This window comes from Cryptomeria japonica, chromosome 10 (genome assembly GCF_030272615.1).
Source record: "Cryptomeria japonica chromosome 10, Sugi_1.0, whole genome shotgun sequence".
NCBI classification, from domain to species: domain Eukaryota; kingdom Viridiplantae; phylum Streptophyta; class Pinopsida; order Cupressales; family Cupressaceae; genus Cryptomeria; species Cryptomeria japonica.
Window position 1 is genome coordinate 446,249,994 of NC_081414.1, and position 20,313 is coordinate 446,270,306.

Sequence of the window (20,313 nt, forward strand, 5' to 3'; positions counted from 1 at the left end):
AAATGGTTGATTTTGGGTGTCTACACAAAGAACCATACAATCCACTATCCATGCTTCCAATATAAAGGAAAATTGGAAACATTAAACCATCAAGAGGTATTCAAAACCATGAGCCATGGCAAAAATCCAACACTCCTATGGTCATGGTCAAGCATCTAGAATGGTTTATAACTTCTCTTACACCTCTTAAATCTCTTTACACCTCTTATGCATCATAGATATCATAGCTTTGGTCATAATGGTCAACTTGACCAAGATCCCAATCCTAGGTACTCCACGAGGGTGTTGATTGCCTTGCCATAGCACCAAATCTGAAAGATCTTCATACAACTTGCAATCATGACTGATTGTTGTAACCTCTCCATTAAATGTCCTTTTACACAATATCCCAAGTTTCTAGGAGAATAAATAAACAATAAATAAATCGCTTCCCTCACTTCACTGTTCAATTTGGCCCCATTTCATAATGTTGGGAGACTAAACGTTACTTATTGCCTACATAACTAAATTTTAATTACAAGGCTTAGGACTTGTAAGGTGAATGACACATGTTCTCTTACTTGACATTTATATTGCAAAACATAATGAGAAATTGAAAATTAAATCAAGCTCTAGAAGAGGCTAATACTGGCTTAGTGTGATAATCCACAATATTAACCAAAGTATTAACCTTCTGTATTGTGACTCTGCCATCTTCAACCATCTTATTGACAAATTGATATTGGACATCAATATGCTTCGTACGAGCATGGCACATCAATTTACAGATGGTACTCCAAGCGTCATGTCTATTTTTGACCTATTTACAGTCAAGGCCAATACATGAACACGATCTTTGTAACCACAATACCTTTTTATAAGCATGTGTCTTAGCCATGTACTCTACTTATGGAATAGACAACACAACTGTATGTTTCCACATACTCACTAATTGACAACTTTTCCAGTAGAGTGAACACATAACCACTAGTGGACCTCTTGCTGCCTAAATCACCAACCCAATCTGAATTAACAAAGACTTATATAACAAACATCTTACCCACATCATTAGTTCCATAATAGCAAATACAATAATCAAAGTCCCTCACAAATATCTAAAAGCCCTTTTCACACAATTCTATTGTGCTTTACCTGGTTTAGACATAAGCTTGCTAAGAACTTACACTTCTTGGGTGATATTTGGCTTTGCACAAACCATAGTATACATAAGGCTTGCTACAACACTGGCATAAGGAACATTAAATATATCCCCCAAATCACTATTTGACTTAGGACATTGATTCAATAACAACTTAACATCGAAACGTGAAGGAATATTGATTGGTTTATAGTCATGCATATTGAACCTTTACATAATAGTCTAAACATACTTTTTTTGATTGAGCCAAAGCTTCCTTCCACTTGATACTTGTTGATTTCCATGCTCATAATGTCCTTCATTGCCCCAAAATCCTTCATGTCAAAGGCACTTGACAATCGAGTCTTGAGATCTTTAATCATTTCCATACTATTTCCAATGAACAACATGTCATCTACTTACAAGATAATGGTTAGCAATTGATCATCAATTAATTTAAAATAAACACAATGATCACATTCACTTCTAGCAAACCCATAGACCAATGCATAAAAATTGAGTTTTTGATATCACATTCATGGTGATTACTTTAGATCATACAATGATTATGCAAACTAAGTTTTCTTTCCAATTCACCACAAAACCATCAGGTTGTTTCATGTAAATTTCTTCTGCAATATCCCCATGCAAGAAAACAATTTAATATACATTTGCTCTACTTCTAGATCATAAGCAACAATAATAGAAAATAGGAATCTAATGGAAGTTATTTTTGCAATAGGAGAGGGAACTTCACTAAAATCGCCCTTTTACCACCAACCTTGTCTCTTACCAATTTAACTGTCCATCTGCATTGAATTGTTTTTAACATTCACTTGCAACTAGTGGGTTTCCTTCCTCGGTAGCTCAACTGGAGGCCAAGTCACAATTTGTCCAAGGCCATCATCTTATCCTGAATGGCTTCCAAGATTCATGCTCATACGAAGAAGAGCTCCCTTCACAAATATGGATTCATCATTTGTACAAGATAAAAAAAATTACAAATGGAAATTTGGTGGGCTATGCCTATCGACTAGTTTTTTTGCGTCGTGGACTTGTGCAAGGGTTGTTAAAATATTCGATGTTAATAAACAATAGAGCGGGAGCTCTATCTAAAGAATTTACAAGAGACGATGTTTCTAAAAGAAACAATTGTAAACTGAAGCTAAAAAATAGAAACAAACTAAAAACGACTAAGAAGACTAAGATGACCATTAAAGAAACATTACAATATTCTAATACCACCTCCCTTAATGGTCATTGTTTTGACTATCCAAAGAAAAATAGAGAAGGCTGCCCACTTCTTCTTAGAACGTTTTGCGACATGAGCTTGCCACTAACTTTGTCACTGAGATGAGCCTGCCACTGACCCTCCCAGAATCTAGAGAACTTATGGATAACACAAATCATACACAAACTTTTGTAGATGAGCATGACACCCCAAAACAGACTGCAAGAAGCCACGATTTTTGAGGAAAAAAACGGCAAACTCAGAAATTGAAGTTTTCAAAGCATCATTTTTTTTCGGAAAATAAGGGTAAAAACCCTAAGATAGGAACACTTGTACCCATGATTTTTGAGGATAAAATCAGGCAAAACCCAACACGATTTTTGAGGCAAAAATTGAAAAACCCTTATAATAATTTTTGAGGAGAAAATTATAAACCTTACAGAATAATTTTTAGGTAAAAAATTATAAACCAAACAAAATAATTTTTTTAGGATAAAAATTATTAAAACACTCACAAAATTTTTTAAGGGAAAAAATTATGAAAATCCATCAGAAATTTTTTAAGGGAAATTTTTTATTAAACCCATTAGAACATCTCTAGTGGACCAAACAAAGAGGCAAATTGCGTGCCCTTGTCACATTGTTGTAGGGAGATGAAGACATCGAACAACACCCGACTCCATGAAGCCCTAGACCGCAAGTACAAAGGATCTAAAACCCTAGGTCGTAGGATGCTGAATACAAATGCGGGTTGCAGATCTGAAACACCATAGTTGCGAACATAAACCAGAAATCCGTGAGCACGAAAAAATAGAAGAAAATCTCCACGATTTTCAAACGTAGCACCCAAATTGCCTACGAACACAGGTCCATGAACCCACAAAAATTTTGAATTATAGCTCCAAAAGAGCCCATGAAGTTCTGTAAAGATTTCAACAAAACCTCCAAAGATTTATAAAAAATTGAAAAACCAAATTTCTGGAAAAAATTTCAGATAAGAGATTACGAATTTGCCAAATTTTATGAAATCCCATTGGCCTACTCTGATACCATGTTAAAATATTCAATGATAATAAACAATAGAGTGAGAGCTCTATATAAAGAATTTACAAGAGACGATGTTTCTAAAAGAAACAATCGTAAACTGAAGCTGAAAAATAGAAACTAATTAAAGACGACTAAAAAGACTAAGATGACCATTAAAGAAACATTACAATATTCTAATAAGGGTATGGTAAGAGGTTCTTTTTATTCTTCCTTTGAAATCTTTGAATCTAAACCTTCTTCATCCTCTACATTCTCCTACTCATCTTGTTCCTTCCCCTATGCATCTTCTTGCTTCTCAATTTTGGTTTTAAAATGCATGGTTCTCTTTTACTTTTCTTTTGGCTGTACTTAATTAGACTTAACTCTTAAGTGCTCTAAAAGTTACATCTTTAGAATATGCCATTGTCAATCTTTAGAGGATTCCAAAGTTTATAATGCTTGACATAATTGTAGTAGCTAACAAAAGTACATTATTAGCTTTGAAATCCAACTTACATTGTTTCTTTCTTAGGCACATGAACAAAATCCTCACAAACAAATAATCTGATGTGTGAATCAAAGGGTTTCTTATCTGTCTACAGTTCATATGAAGTTTTATCATAAATTTGAACAAGGTGATCTATTAATTAATTAATAGGTTGTACTTATAGGCTCTGGTCTAAAACATTGATCCGATATAGCATTACTTAACATACATATGGCTTTGTCCATTAACATCTTGTTCATCCTTTTTGCGGTGCCATTTTGTTGTGGTGTATATGGAGTTCTTTTTGCTTTACAATACTGCCATATCTACGATATTCTTCTGTTATTTGATCTTAATGCTTTTATTTCCCAATCCGTTGGATTTTCAACAAGAACTTTAAAATCTTTAAATTTGCTAAAAGCTTTAGATTTATGTCTCAGAAAATTAATCCAAGTATGACAGGAGAAGTCATTGATAAAGGAAGATAGTAATGGGATTTTCCAATAGAAGCAGCATTCACAGGACCAAATACATCAATATGAATTACTTCCGTTAATCTTTTTGCTCTAATGTTATTTGAATTAAACTTCACTTTGTTACCAAACACAGTGCTCACAAAAATCAAAATCAACAAAATAACCAAACAAACATATATCTACATTGTTTGTTTTTCTGATAATTTTATTTCAGGTAATTTGTTTTTCTAATATAATTCATTTTATTTAACATATCTAGAATATGTGAATTATTTTCATGTCTTAGCATTTTCTATTTTGCCAAGCACTGAAAATTAATTTCATGTTTTTATTAACCATTAGTTTCTTATACAATGCCTACTATTTAAGATATATAGTTGCTATATTAAAAACCAAAATTTTCTTAGCTAAAAGGGGCCTTATTTTGCAGCGTAACTATGATGTTTCCCTTCCACATGTTAAAATTCCGCACAAGCTTTCTCAGCTTGCAAAAGAACTAGCAAGGCCTGCCATGCAAAAGGGGGAGTTTCATGCAGAAGCTGCAATTGTCAACTATTTTGGTTCTGGTATCATTTATTAATCCAAAGCATGATAAGTTTTTCTAGTTTGAGAGGTCAATGCAGTTTTAAATTAGACACAAGAAGATTGTAATGTTTTTGTATAAAGTGTGTTCTGATTAAGTTTAGTATTTTTGTTCTTTTCTTTTGGCATTAGAAAGTTTTCTAGGTAAAAAGGACTAAAGCTTTCATAATTTCTGATAAAAGATGACATGCTGGGAGGTCATCTGGATGACATGGAAGCTGATTGGAGTAAGCCTATTGTAAGCATAAGGTATTGGATGCCTCCATCAAGATATTATCCTCTTTCTTCTTTTATAATATCTTTACATCTAATAAGTAATAGCATGGGACTTGAACATACATCAAAGCTCATATACAATACTTCTATGGTTGCAGCCTAGGTTGCAAAGCAATTTTCCTCTTGGGAGGAGAATCTAGGGAGGATACACCATTTGCCATGTTCCTTCGAAGTGGAGATGTTGTGCTTATGGCTGGGCCTGCAAGGCAATGTTTTCATGGTTAGTCCTACAATAAATTTTCTGAATTCACTCAATGTAGATTGTAAAACAACTTATATTTTTTCCCTTTAGTTGTTTTTTTCAGCTCCTTTGCAGATATTAGAGAATAACTCATATTCCTAGCTGTAAGAATAAATTAGCTGGATATTATTTACTACACAATACATTAACTTCATTTTCTATAGACATAAAATTATTGTTCTCCTTACAGTTGTCTGCAATACACAAAATTTCAAGGATTCTCTTATGTGCAACTTGTCGCATGGACTAACAATTCCTCATCGTAATCTCAAAACAAAGTTTAGGAAGAGCTCCATATGTGCAAACATTGGCAAATTTAGAGGTGCCTGCTTACCCGAATTAGAGATGGAGTGGTTCATTTTAGTGTGTCTCTTAGGACAAAGGAGGCTTATTATCTATTTAAAGATGCTGATGTATCAGTCTTTGCCTTGTTTAGGAATAAGAATCCATGAGTTCGTTAGGAGATAGTCCTTTCTCTAACTTTGTTTATCTTGTGAAGTTATATTCATGGACAGCTGGCTTGCATTATGTTACTTTGAACCATGAAGTTATCAGATGTTTTCTTTTTGTTTTTTTGGAAAAATCAGTTGGGGTTCAGAAAAGGTCCTTCATCCTTATAAAACCGAAAATTGGAAGAACAACATTGGCCTAGCTGACACAAAAAATTGTAGAAGCATATTGACAAATATTTTATGTATTCTGCATGGTTTGTCAATCTGTGACCATATATACATATATAAAATATTTATTAACACACGTGTAAGCTATAAGATAAGATTTCCATTACGTGGAAGTTGAGAAGTAATATAGACTTACCGCCACTATATTCCAAAATGTTTATACCTATACATATAATTTCATCAACAAAACAAATGCTTCAATAAAATCACATGTTATTAGGGAGTCTTGGAAAATAGTGGTATCTGCATCTGTATCTGTATCCATGCAATGCTGCCTACCTGTCTCAAAAAGGAAATTGACAAACAAGTTTCAATCACAGATACTTGGTCTGAAGATAACTTCTAGCTTTCTACAATGCTACCTATCAATAACTAAACTCTAAAAATATTAATGGCTAAAATAGCTACTCTAAATTGTTGACCATCTCCTCTGGCAATTCTGATGCAGTAGCAGCGGCTTCCTTGCTCTTCTGAACATTCTGAAACCTGGAAATCAAACCTCTGACCTGGGATGCTTTAGGTAACAAGATTGTACTCATCCTGATCTCTTGAACCTCCAAAACATACTCAGTCTCTCTGAACAATATCCAATTTGAAATTGCCCTTTCTCTGCTTTGCTGACATATGTAGAGGTTTGTGCTCCCCTAAGTTCCTCTATTGCAAGCTTGTGAATTTCTGTCCTCTCTTCTACATTATCATTTTCCTGCATGTTATGATCATGGAAGGCATACAAAATAGAAGACGAAAGAATAATTTTCTGCTTTGCATCATACTATTTTATTTTCTGCTCTCTAAAAGTTTGCACTATATCTTCAAGGTGTTTAATGGTGGACTTATATGTTTCAGCCCATTCAAAGGTATGAGCTTTCATTGAATCTGCTATGATCCCCATGGCAAATAGCTCCACAATGCCTATGGAATGCATCTGATTGAGTGGCACTATTTACATGAGCACATAATCTTTATCTCCATCCTCAAGAGGTGAGAACCCTAAGGCAAGACTTTTAAGATCATAGTTCTTATGAACAAGCAACTCTAAATAAACTAACATGATGTAAGAAAAGAAAGCCCAATATATTCTTCTAGAAAAACAAAAAACTTACAATGGTAAATGCACCTAACAAATCTTTGTATACATGAATGAATTAAAAAATAAAATTAAAAAACTAAACAACTGAACCAAAAGAGGCATGAAAGCTAACAAACACAGACACTAAGTGAACAAACTAAATATATAAGCGTGTAAAGGGTAGATATGCATGGACCACTGTAGCAACCCAACCCTTCCCGCCTTTTCCGGTAGAACAATTTTCACACCCTAAAGTGCAAAACATAATTTAAGAATTTAATCAATACAATATTTTGCTTATCACCCAACATCACAATTCATGTATATTTATGTAGACTTTTTCTAAAGTTGTGAAATGAGATCTCTGTTACCTTGTTTTGCAAGGTGAAAATCAAAGCTTCAATAGTTTTAGGATGACCCACCTAAAAACTAAAAGTGAAGAAGGCAACAAATTTTATTTAGAAATTCTTCTAGTTTCATGTAAGTAATCACACCACACTATTACTCATCAAACAAATAAATACCATAATCTGAAATAATGTTTTGGGTTTCACTTTGTAAAAGTAACTTGTGAAAACAAGGATAACATTGCTTACTTTCTATTTTACAATCCATATCAATCCTTGATGAAGCAATTGTAAGGCTTTTGTTTGTAGATTTATTGCTTCATATTTAACCAACTTTTCATAGGTAGTCTGTACATTTACCAATCCATTCAAAGACTGCTATTGCTCAGGCTCATGAGAAACTTTAAATTTTGGGATTGTTGTAGTTTGTGATTCATTGGAACCCATATTATTATGTTCAGGACAAGGAGAAAAAACGGTGCAACATGCTATCCATTAGCCTGAATGGTTTCTTGACAAGCCAGCTTTGGAGTGAACATGATGATCAAAGATTATAGGGGACCTCTGATGAGCATCCTCAATGAGGATTCTATGATGCTAAAGATTGTCCATTGCAGCTATTTCCACCTTATTTTTAACCATGCTATTGTTGTTGCCAAAAACCAAGGGATTAGCTGCATATTAATAGTCCTCCATTGTTTTGAGAATATCGGGATTGTCCTTGAAGGAATAATCAATGGCTGTTGTTGCAAAAAGGTTTTTAGAGAAATGTCTTTTCCTGTTTAAATAGGGTTGTACTTGACCCGTTCAAACTCATGCTCTTTTGGTTTTGATAGGGATCGAAAATTGTTACATTATGGGGCATCATTTGAGAAGTTGAAGAATAATATGGTTCCTCTAGACTGCTTAACAATGTATTCCATCTCTTTGAAGGGAACTACATTGTTTTCAACATGAACATTATGAGAAATCTCATGCTCTTTAACAACATGCAATTGATTTCTGGAAATCAATAATGGAGCATACCAATATTTATAGAAATCTAACAATTTGCATCAAACAAGTTGCTTTTCTGCTCCCTAAAAGTTTGCATGATGGACTTGTATGTTTCAACCCATTCAAAAGTATGACCTTTCATTGAATTTGCAAACTTTTAGGGAGCAGAAAAACAAATTGTATGATGCAAATTGTTAAATTTTTAGAGATTTTTGGTATGCTCCATTATTGATTTCTAGAAATCAATTGCATGCTATTAAAGAGCATGAGATTTCTCATAATGTTGGTGCTAAAAACAATGTAGTTTCATTCAAAGAGATGAAATCTATTGTTAGACAACTATTGATGGAATCATATCATTATCCAACTTTTCATGTGATGCCCATAATCTAACAATACTCATTCCCTATCAAAACCCTTTTGCAACAACAACCATTGGCTATTCCTCCAAGGCCAATGCCAATATTCTCACAAAAATGGAGGAATATCAATATGCAGTTAATTCCTTATCTTTTGGTAATAACAAGAATAACATGGATAAAGAGTGGAAATAGCTGCCATGGACAATTTTCAACATGATAGAATTTTCATTGAGGATGCTGATTAGAGATTTCTTGTAATCTTTGATCATCACGTTTACTCCAATGCTTACTTGTTAGGAAATTATCTTGGTCAATGGATAACATGATGCACTGTTTTTTCTCCTTGTCTTGAACATGGATTCCAATGGATCACAAACTGCAACAATTCCAGAGTTCAAAGTTTTTTGTTAGCCTGAGCAATGACAATCTTTGAATGGATTTGTAAATGTACAGAATGCCCATAAAAAATTGGTTAAATATAAAGTTATGAACTTTACAAACAAAAGCCCTGCAGTAGCTTCATCAAGGATTCACGAGGATTGTAAAATAGAAAGTAAGCAATGTTCTCCTTGTTTTCACAAGTAAAAACGAAATCCAAAATTTATATTTTAGATTATAGTGTTTATTTGTTTGGTGGGTAATAGTTTGTTGTGATTACTTATATGAAACTCAAAGAATTTTTAAATAAAATTTGTTGCCTTTTTCACTTATAATTTTTAGGTGGGCCATCTTGAAACTCTTGGAGCTTTGGTTTCCACCTTGCAGAACAAGTTAGCAAAGATCTCATTTCATGGCTTTAGTACAAGTCTACATAGATATAAATGAACTGTAATGCCAGATTGTTTATAATATTGATAAGCAAAACATTGATTAAATTCTTAAATTATTTGTGTTTCTATGCACTGTAGGCTGTGAAAATTGTTAGACCAAAATAGGCAGGGAGGGTTGGGTTGTTGCAATGGTGTGTGTATCTATCTTTTTTTACACTCTTATATATTTAGTTTGTTCAATTGTTGTCCATTTCTATTAACTATCATGTTTTTTAGTCCAGTTGTTTAGTTTTTTTTTTTCAATTCATTTATGTGTGCCAAGATTTGTTAGGTCTTACCATTGTAAATTTTTTGCCTTTCTAGAAGAATATACTGGGCATTCTTTTCTTTCATGGTGCTAGCTTATTTAGAGTTGCTTGTTCAGAAGAAATTTGATCTTAAAGTCTTGCCTTATGTTTTGCAACTTCAGGCTCTCTCCTCAAGATGGAGTTAAAGTTTATGTACTAATGTAAAATGTGTGTGGGTGCATTTAATATGATACAACATGTATTTGCATTTGTTTTGGATGTAGTTTATACAAGATACTATTAGTTGTAGTTGGCAAATTTCAGTTGGATACAAAGTATGATCCTTCATGGTCCTCTATTTTCAAATGGAAGTCCTTGACCTTACAAGTAATTGCAGGGAACGAAGAGGAAGTCAAGAACACTACAAGAAAGAGGAAGAATACATAAATGGAGTCATCTTTTGAAGAACCTACAAAGGAAGGTGATAGTGAAGGTGATAGTGGAGTCATCAACTTTATATTTTTTTTTTAAAATAGAAGGGTTAAGAGTTTACAAAATAACGAACTTTCCAAAGAACAGATGTTTAACTCGTTACAATTGGGAGAGGGAGAGCATCATCAAGGGCTTTTCTGCCCAACCACGGACATAAGTCCCTCGTGCCACTTCCTACTAGAAGGGTCTGACCCTTCATGAGGGTAGCAAATAGAAGATAGAACAATTGCCATTGAGCCTCTAAGGCTGGTGTTTAGAATCTACATTGACTAACCGGTCATACACTATAGGTACCCCCTAACTTGCACATTACTCTGGCTAGTGGTGTATCTGACTCGTGAATTGACAAATGCATGCTGATTGCAGTGCCACCTTGGCCAAGGTTTCATAATAAGCACATAGGAGTGCAGTCAATGTCCACCACCCTTACTTGGCGTAAAGAATGAAAGAGTTGCATACTTGCACTTACCCTTGAGTCCAATTGATCATTGGTAAACTTTGAAAAACTAATTGATAGGTGGATAGTGGTATAACCCTACCATGAGAAACAAACATAAGTCCTTATTTAGCTTAGGGTGTTGGGTTAAACATACTAAGACCCGGTTCAAACAAATTTACAGTGAGCTTACACAAAACAGAGTCTCAGAATTTTACAAATCAGAGCTAAACAATATGAACATCCAAACCCTCTTTTACTTCCCTTATTACAGTTTAGACAATATAACTAGCTATTGTTAAATATCCGGGCAACTGAGAGGGGGGGTGAATCAGTTGACAACTTAAACTTTTTCTTCAATTATTACAAACATCCGGAATAATCAACAAAATTATTTAATGTAGATATAACATGAAAGCACATACACAAAACAAATCACACAATGAACATTAGATATGACGTGGAAAACCCAAGAAGGGAAAAACCACGGAGAATGTTAGTTCTCAATATATAACACCGATTAAGGTGATTTTTACAAAGGGTGGCTCACTGCCATAATGCTCACTACAGGTGGGCTCACTGCCGAAGGAAGAAGAAAGAAAAAGAGAATCCACCACTATAACACAATCTGCAATACCAGTTTTGTTTTTGGTGCCTTCTTAGCAACAACACACTTAACATATCATCAATCGGATTTTTCCTTTTCAGTCTTGCACATCTTCCATACATCATACATTCAGATCATCCACTTATTTATACTGTCTCCGAGAAACATAATATTCTAAGTCGGCCAAGACAGAGATTTAAAATAGGTCAACACTAAACATTTCGGTGGTGGGAAGGAATGAGAAGTAGACCATACCACAACACTCATCATCGGTTAAATCAACACGTTACATCCATCACAAATTCCGGACCCAAATCATGACTCACACGCTACACAATTTTCGTTACTCATCCTCGAAGTCTGGACCTAATTTGGACCCAAAAAGCACTACCCAACATAGCAAAAAAAAAAAAGAATAAAACCAAGATATTCATGAATACATTCGATCAACACCATATTTGGTAAACAGACAAATCTAGATTACCATCGAAACTAGCAAATAAAATATTGACTGGGACACATCTTACGGAGCACCAAAAATTCCGGGAACACATCTTTTGAATCACCAACTCCAATATGTTGATATCAATGACAACCATTAATGACAACCATCAACATTGCATTTGCAACAATCTCCCCCTTTGTCATTGATGGAAACATCCATCAACAACAAACACACAACTTTGCAAACTTACTCAACATCTCTGCACATCACATCTTTGCATCTCATTACATCTCTCCCCCTTTGACATGAAGGACAAAAGGGGCCATAACTCCCCCTATAAAACTCACTCCTGCTCCCCCTAAGAGGAAGCACCCAAGCATTAGTCTAGCTAAGAATATTCAAGATCACTGGATCAATGCACATCCAAATGTACGTAAGTTTAGTTGGCCGTTAGCCTATTTCGGAGGCCCGTAGGCTAGTCGGGAGTAGAAATTAGGGTTTCCTATTTTCTAGGAGGATTCTTTGGTGTTTTCAGGGGGTGTATGTGGGAGTTTGACAGTTTGGATTCTGGATTCCTTCTGGGTTTTCAGAGAGCTTCAAGATGGTTCGACATGTATCTGCATCAAGTGACTTTTTTTGGACTTACTATTTTTAGTAAGTGCGACAGCTGCTCAGAATGTGGTTAAAATCACTTTGGAAACACTTACTATTTTTAGTAGTATGCTATTTTTAGTAAGTACTATTTTTAACAGTTCTATTTTTAGCAGGATGTCAGCAGGCCTATTCAGATGGCTATTTTCGGTAGGTCAGTTTGAGCAGTTGGTCTTCCAAACATTTTTTGGTGCTGTTCTTGGGAAGGGTTCTTCAACTCAGTTCAACGACTATTTCTGGCAGGGCAATTCTCTCAGCTTGTTTCCCCATATCCTTGGAGCTTGTTTTGGCAGGTTTAGTATTTGATGAAAAACGGTGTTTTATATTAAATTATTACTTAAGGTAAAGGTTGGACGATTTATTCTAAAGGGATTGGTTAAGTTATATTGATATCTAAGTTATTTCTTTAATTATATATAGGGCGATTTATTGTTGAGGAAAAATACTTTATAAAGTGAAATATTAATAAGGCAAGATGGACGCCTTATGGAGAAATAAGTTAATTTAATAATATATTTCACTTATCTACCTTGGATGCCACATTATGATTTTATTGTCATTTTTATAAAGTATATTTGCTCCTATGAGAAGGTCGATTTGGAGAAAGGAGAAATGAAATGTAATTTCAAAATAATGTGAAGTGAATGTACATTTGGGTTTGGCGTTCATTTGGAGGGAATGTGAATTTGAATTTGGAGACACAAAATCTATAAACAAGAGTGTTGGGCTCTTGTTTTTGGTATCCAAGAATATTTATAATGAAATGCTACCGAAATGCAGAGTGAAAGCTTCGAGGAACACTTACCTCCTAGCCATAGCTTGATTTCTTGCTTGCAATACAACAACTAGTCGAGCCAGAGATTGCTCTTCATTCAGAGGAGTGGATTGAAGATAATGTTGCAGATTTATATATTAGATTTCTGATTTTTGGGAGTGCTGTAGTGTGTTCTTGTTGCTAGTCGTGGAGTGTGTTGAAGTGGATTTTGGGTCGCAGGTCTCAGTGTGTCATTCTCCTTATACTGGGTATTTCATCTATCTTTCTTTTTGGTTTAGGCGATTCATTTTCCAAGTTTATAGAGCTTAAAATGGTGTTTTGGATTTTATTTTTGCAAAATCGTACCTTAGCTGGCCGTACCATGTGGCTGAGCACTTTGGAATGCATGCATAAATTATTGGGGTCGGTTTGCCATGTTTTGTTGTCTTAGGAATGATTGCCTACCTCCTAGTGATCATTTGCTTTCAATTTCATGTCATTTGGTTAAGAATTGGGTGAGTTGTGAGTGTTTTAGTGGGATTTGGTGTTGCTGGTCTGTGTGTTTTCAGCGTGCTGGGAGTATATCAGAATTAGAGTTTTTGGTGTTTGGAGTTGGTTTTGGGGTGTGTGAGTTCATTGGTGTGAAGAGAAAGGACTTGGTTTCATTTGCAGCTGTTGGTCATGTTATTGCACTTGGCTCATCACTCTTATATGCTATGATTCATATTGTAATGCTGGTAGTAGTACTAACAATAGTTTCTGTTGTTCTTTCTTGTCCCACTGCATAAGTGGAAGAGGCTGGCCTTGCCATCTATCTTTGGAATAGTGATTTCCCTTAAATTGTAATCCATATTGTGCATTGTAAAGCTGGTTAGTAGTACTAACAGTTATCTAATTGGATTATTGCTCTTAGTCCCACTGCATAAGTGGAAGAGGCTGGCTTTGCCGCCTATTTTGAATATTGTAATACTGTCCTCCCGCTGCATAAGCAGTAGAGTTGTTTTGTAATCTCATTTTCAGTCCTCCCGCTGAATAAGCGGTGGAGTTGATTGCTATTTCATTTCTATTCCTCTCGCTGAATAAGCGGTCGAGTGATCGTTGTTCTTACAATTTGTAATCTTCTAATTGGCTGGTTGCACCGCCACACTACTGTAGAAGTTCTTACACCCGCTGGATAAGCGGAAGGGGTTGGCTTGCCACCCAATATTGTATTTGAGATTTCATTTCCAGTAGTTATTTGAGCTAACGATCCCCTTGACACCGTATGCTCTCACCCTCCCACGCTGGGCTCTCGGTGATCAGAAAGTGAAAGGGTTACTTTCAGCATTCCCTTTCTGTATAAGTTTGATTATTCTAACCTTAATGGGTGAATCTTGTTGTGTTAAAAATAAAAAAAATTAAGGGGGATATTACACCATCAACACGAGCAAATAGGATATTGATTGGGACACATCTTACGGAGCACCAAAAATTCCGGGAACACATCTTCTGGATCACCAACTCCAATATGTTGATATCAATGACAACCATTAATGACAACCATCAACATCACATTTGCAACAATCTCCCCCTTTGTCATTGATGGAAACATCCATCAACAACAAACACACAACTTTGCAAACTTACTCAGCATCTCTGCACATCACATCTTTGCATCTCATTACATCTCTCCCCCTTTGACATCAAGGACAAAAGGGGGCAAAACTCCCCCTATAAAACTCACTTTTGCTCCCCCTAAGAGGAAGCACCCAAGCATTAGTCCAACTAACAATATTCAAGATCACTGATCAATTGACATCCAAATGTACATTAGTTTAAATTAGGAAGGGGTAATACCCCTAACTTCTGCCGAAGATACTCAAAAGTATTTTTACATAATGCCTTTGTGAAGATATCTACAATTTGCTATTTTGTAGGTACATACTCAAGCTTTACTTCATTGTCCAACACCTTTTCCCTCAAAAAGTGATACCGAATAGATATATGCTTTGTTCTGGAATGCTGTACCGGATTTTTAGAAACGTTTATTGCATTGGTGTTATCACACATAATTGAGATGGGTTCATTGAACATTACACCAATATCCTTCAAAGTCTTGTTTCATCGATAGAATCTGTGTGCCACATGAAGATGCTGCAATGTATTCTGCTTCAACTGTCGATAAAGACAAATTCTTGCTTCTTACTTGACCAAGCAACCAACTGGGAGCCAAGAAAGAATGCATCTGTATAAGTTGTTAGGGGGAAATCTGAATTTTTGGGATACCACAAGCCAAACTCTTATGTTCCCTTTAAATATCTGAAAATTCTTTTTACTGCCACAACATGTGAATTTTTTGGTTCTTGCTGAAATCTGGTTGCCAGACAAACTGCATACATGATATTTGGTCTGGTAGCAGTCAAATATAACAGTTCTCCAATCATTGATCTATAGTGACTTGCATCGGCTTTAGGAGATTTGTCCTCTTTAGTTAACTTCATCCGGTGGTCATAGGCGTACACACTTGTTTGGAGTTCTCCAACCCAAACTTCTTCAACAATTCCTTAATGTATTTAGATTGTGAAATGAAAATTCCTTTGCTATTCTAATTTACTTGCAAGCCAAGAAAGAAGTTTAACTCAACGTTCATGGACATCTCAAATTCCTTCTGCATCTGATTAGCAAACTCTTTGCACATGCTTTCATTTCCTCCAAATATTATGTCATCAACATAAACTACAACAAGTAATATTTTACTTGAGTTAGTTTTGAAATATAAATTGCTGTCACCAGATCCTTTTTGAAAACTTTGATCAATTAAATACTTATCTAGCCTTCCATACCAAGCTCTAGGAGCTTGTTTCAATTCATACAAAGCCTTCTTCAATCTGCAAACAATATTCGGATCATCTTTCAACTTAAATCCTTCCGGTTGTTCAACGTAAACTTCTTCTTTCAGCTCTCCATTAAAAAATGCTGACTTCATATCCATCTGATAAACCTTGAAATCCTTAAAAATTGCAAAAGCCTAAAACATCCTGATAGCCTCCATCTGAGCAATAGGTGCATATGTTTTTTCAAAGTCAATGCCTTCAACCTGTGTGTAACCTTTGCAAACCAACCTTGCTTTATTTCTCACAACTTTTCCATCCTCATTCAACTTGTTTCAGAATACCCATTTCGTCCAATTACATTCTTGTCTTGCAGTCTGTGAATTAATTCCCATGTCTGATTCTTTTCAATTTGATCCAGCTCTTCTCTCATTGCCTTTATCCAATTTTGATCATTGGAAGCTTCTACTGATTTTAGTTCAATCTTAGATAGTAAACATAACTGAACTTGTTCTTGAGCTGTTTTGCTTCTTGTGATAATTCCTTTGTTTTTATCTCCAATAATCTTGTCCATGGAATGATTCTTTTGAACATATCTTGGGGTTTTAGATGTAGATACCAGAGCATTTTGAGTTTCTTTTTTATTTTTCTTCTTCTTTGATTTTTTCTTCCCTTTTCCTGTCAGCGGATTCATCAGATTCATATCCTGCCAATTTGTCAGAGTCTTTAGAAATGTCTTCATCAACCTTTACATTTGCACTTTCAACAATCTTGTTTAGCCTTTTGTTGTAACACCGGTATGCCTCGCTTCTTGTAGAATATCCTAGGAATATGCCTTCATCTACTCTGCTGTCAAATTTTCCAAGATTATCTTCATCTCTCCGGATATAACACTTGCTTCCAAATACCTTGAAATATTTCACTGTCGAAGTTTTACCATGCCATAGTTGAAGTTTTTCCAATATAGAAATCTGTTAAGAGTGTAGACTGCTGTGTGAATTGCTTCTCTCCAGTAGACTTCCGATGGTTCTGCTTATTTGATCATTGTTTTGGTTGCCTCTTGTATAGTTCGATTCATCCTTTCCACTACACCATTCTACTGTGGTGTCCTAGGGGCAGACGTTGCCTTCTAATACCATGTTTCTCATAGAAGTTGTTAAACTCATCAGAAGTAAATTCTCCTCCTCCGTCAGACCTCAAACACTTAATTTTTCTATCAAATTCATTTTCAACCCTAGCCTTGAATATCTTGAATTTTTCTAATGCTTTTGATTTCTCTCTTAAAAATGCAACCCATGGCATTCTAGAATAATCATCAATTAACAACATGAAATGCTTCTCATCTTGTATACTCCTTGTTCTGGTAGGACCGCATAAGTCTGTGTGCACTAAGTCCAATAATTCAGTGGATGTCGCTCCTTTCCTTTGTATGTTCCTTTCGTTTGCTTTCCAACTTGACATTCTTTGCAAATATTGTTATCCGGTTTGGTGAACCTTAGTAAATCTTTCATGCACTTGATGAACTGATCTTTACCAAATTATCAAAGTTGATATGACACATCCTTCGATGTTAGAGTCAGCTATCATTGATCTGAAATAACAAACAATGTTTTGTATCTCCTAGCAAAATACATGTTTCCACCAGTCTTTTTCTCTGCTGCAATCACAATTCCAAATCCCTTCTGGATCTCACAACCTAATATTATCCTGAAAAACAACATTGTAACCATTTTCGCACATTTGCCCAACACTCAAGAGATTATGATGCAAACCTTTACATAGTAAACATTGTCAGTATTATGTTTTCCTTCAAAATAAATAGAACCAATTCTCACAATTTGTGCTATCTGATCATCTCCGAACCTAACAGAATCACCATCATACTTTTCAAGTTTTACAAACTTTTATCACCAGTCATATGATTTGAGCATCCACTATCAATCAACTATTCATTTCTATCTCTCCTAGCATGTAAGGCAGTAGCAATAGTCTTAGGGATATCAATCTTAGGTACATCCTTTTCTACCAAAAACAAACAATCGCCATCTTCATAGTTTGATTCATCATTTGATATACCAACATCATCTTTAACAGAATAGGCTCTCTTGGTAAACTTCCCTTTACCTTCTCTAAACTTTTGTCTTGATCCTTTTTTCCGGACATCTAGTAGCTATATGACCAATCTTTCCACATCTAAAGCATTTAAGAGGTAACATACCTCTGTATTTGTTGATGCCTTTCTTCAATTTTCTTACAAAATTCGCTTCCATCTCATTTGAGCTTTCATCTTTTGGATCTTCCTCAGAGCCTTTAAAGGCAGATTCAAATTTAGCTTTGTCTTTTCCAAACTTCCTTATCTCAAATGCAGACAAGGAGCCATATAGTTGTTCCCTAGTAAACTTTTTCGGATCACAAGTTTCTTCAATAGTAGAGATCTTGTCATTGTAGGTTCCCTGTAGAGACATCAAAATCTTCTCAATTATGTCTTTATCTATTAAATTGCTGCCAAGTTCTCTGATTTCATTTACTGCATTGTCAACCTTCTAAAAATAGCTTGTTATATCTTCTCATTCTTCCATTTTCAAGTTCTCATATCTGTGCTTAGCTGTTAGCTTCTTTGATAATTTAACTTTGTCATTTCCTTCGTAGATATCTCTCAACTTTTCCCAAACTTCATAAGTAGTATTCAATGAAATAATCATTGTTAATTCAATCTTTGATAAAGCACTAAAGATAACATACTTCGGCTTTTCATTTTCTTCATAGGCTTGAATCTCATTGGGAGTGGTAAGACCATTTGCCGGTTGTACATACTTAGTTTCCACAGCTTTCCAAGTATTGTAGCCCAAGGAGATTAGGTAAACTCTCATCTTCACTTTCTAGAAGTTATAGTCGGATCCTTCAAAGATAGGGATAGTTAGTTTATGTGCCAATCGGATCAGGATCTACCTCAAGAAGTTAAGCTCTTTTCCAAGGAACCAAAGTTCTGATACCGATTGTTAAATATCCGAGCAACTAAGAGGGGGGGTGAATTAGTAGACAACTTAAACTTTTTCTTCAATTTTTTTACACATCCGGAATAACCAATAGAATTAATTAATGTAGATATAACATGAAAGCACATACACAAAACATATCACACAATGAACACCAGATATGACGTGGTAAACCCAGGAAGAGAAAAACCAAGGAGAATGTTAGTTCTCAATATATAACATCGGTTAAGGTGATTTTTACAAAGGGTGGCTCACTACCAGAATGCTCACTGCAGGTGGGCTCACTGTCTAGAAAAGGCTCACTGTTGAAGGAAGAAGAAAGAAAAAGAGAATCCACCACAGTAACACAATCTGCTTTACCGAAACTGCTTTCGGTGCCTTCTGTTGAAGATTGGCAGCGTCGGTTATCACTTCCAGCCTGAGGAAGACAACTGTGTAAGTGGCCTAATCGACCCAATCAGCTAAAATGGAATGTTGATCAGATTCCTACAGGCCAACATAGATAACATAAAGGTTGTGATAATTATTGTGATATAATAATTATATTGATAGGCATTGATAATATAATTATATTAATGTTATTATTATTATTATTATTATTGAGATTATATTATATTATTATAATATAAAAATATAATAATATTATAATATAATATAATTATTGGGCCAAGAGTGGTGACCCTTAGTGAAGGGACACCACCAATATATATAATTGAAGTAATGAACACATACAAAAAGGCATGGACGGTATATAGATGGGCACCTATATGCAGTAATTAAAAATAAATAAAATCAATACCTGTGGTAAAATCAACATGGTATCAGAGCGGGTACGAAAACTGGGAAAGGCTGAGAAAGAGTATTTAACTTTATTGTAAGGACAAGCAGTAGGGGTGTTCCAAGGAGTGGAGGCCCTAGATTTTTATATGGATATGTGCTCAACAGGGCAAAGAGCAATGACAAAGCCACAATTGGAAGCGATTTCTGCTCTAGACAAAGCGAAGACACAGTGGTACCACTTTATGGCCATAGTGATCTCAGGCATGGGCATTTTCACAGACTCCTATGATCTTTTTCTGTATCTCCACCGTTACAAAGCTTCTCGGAAGGCTTTACTACTACGATTAGAGATTATAAGTCTCAATATGGCCAACAAGAAACATTGACCAGCGTTT

General features: G+C 35.2%; 1 protein-coding gene across 4 annotated transcripts in view; it reads left to right on the forward strand.

Annotated features, from left to right (window-relative positions):
- The window catches only part of LOC131067541 (alpha-ketoglutarate-dependent dioxygenase alkB), a 98,976-nt gene that overhangs the window by 4,879 nt on the left and 73,784 nt on the right, over nt 1–20,313 (forward strand). For 3 of the 4 annotated variants that reach the window (XM_058002595.2, XM_058002596.2, XM_058002598.2), the window contains exons 3-5: nt 4,768–4,903; nt 5,102–5,168; nt 5,294–5,415. In XM_058002595.2, coding sequence (XP_057858578.2) covers nt 4,768–4,903; nt 5,102–5,168; nt 5,294–5,415 — 325 coding nt within the window. Of the gene's footprint in view, nt 1–4,767; nt 4,904–5,101; nt 5,169–5,293; nt 5,416–10,344; nt 10,441–20,313 lie in introns of all 4 variants that reach the window. The other variant, XM_058002597.2, reaches the window with a different exon arrangement.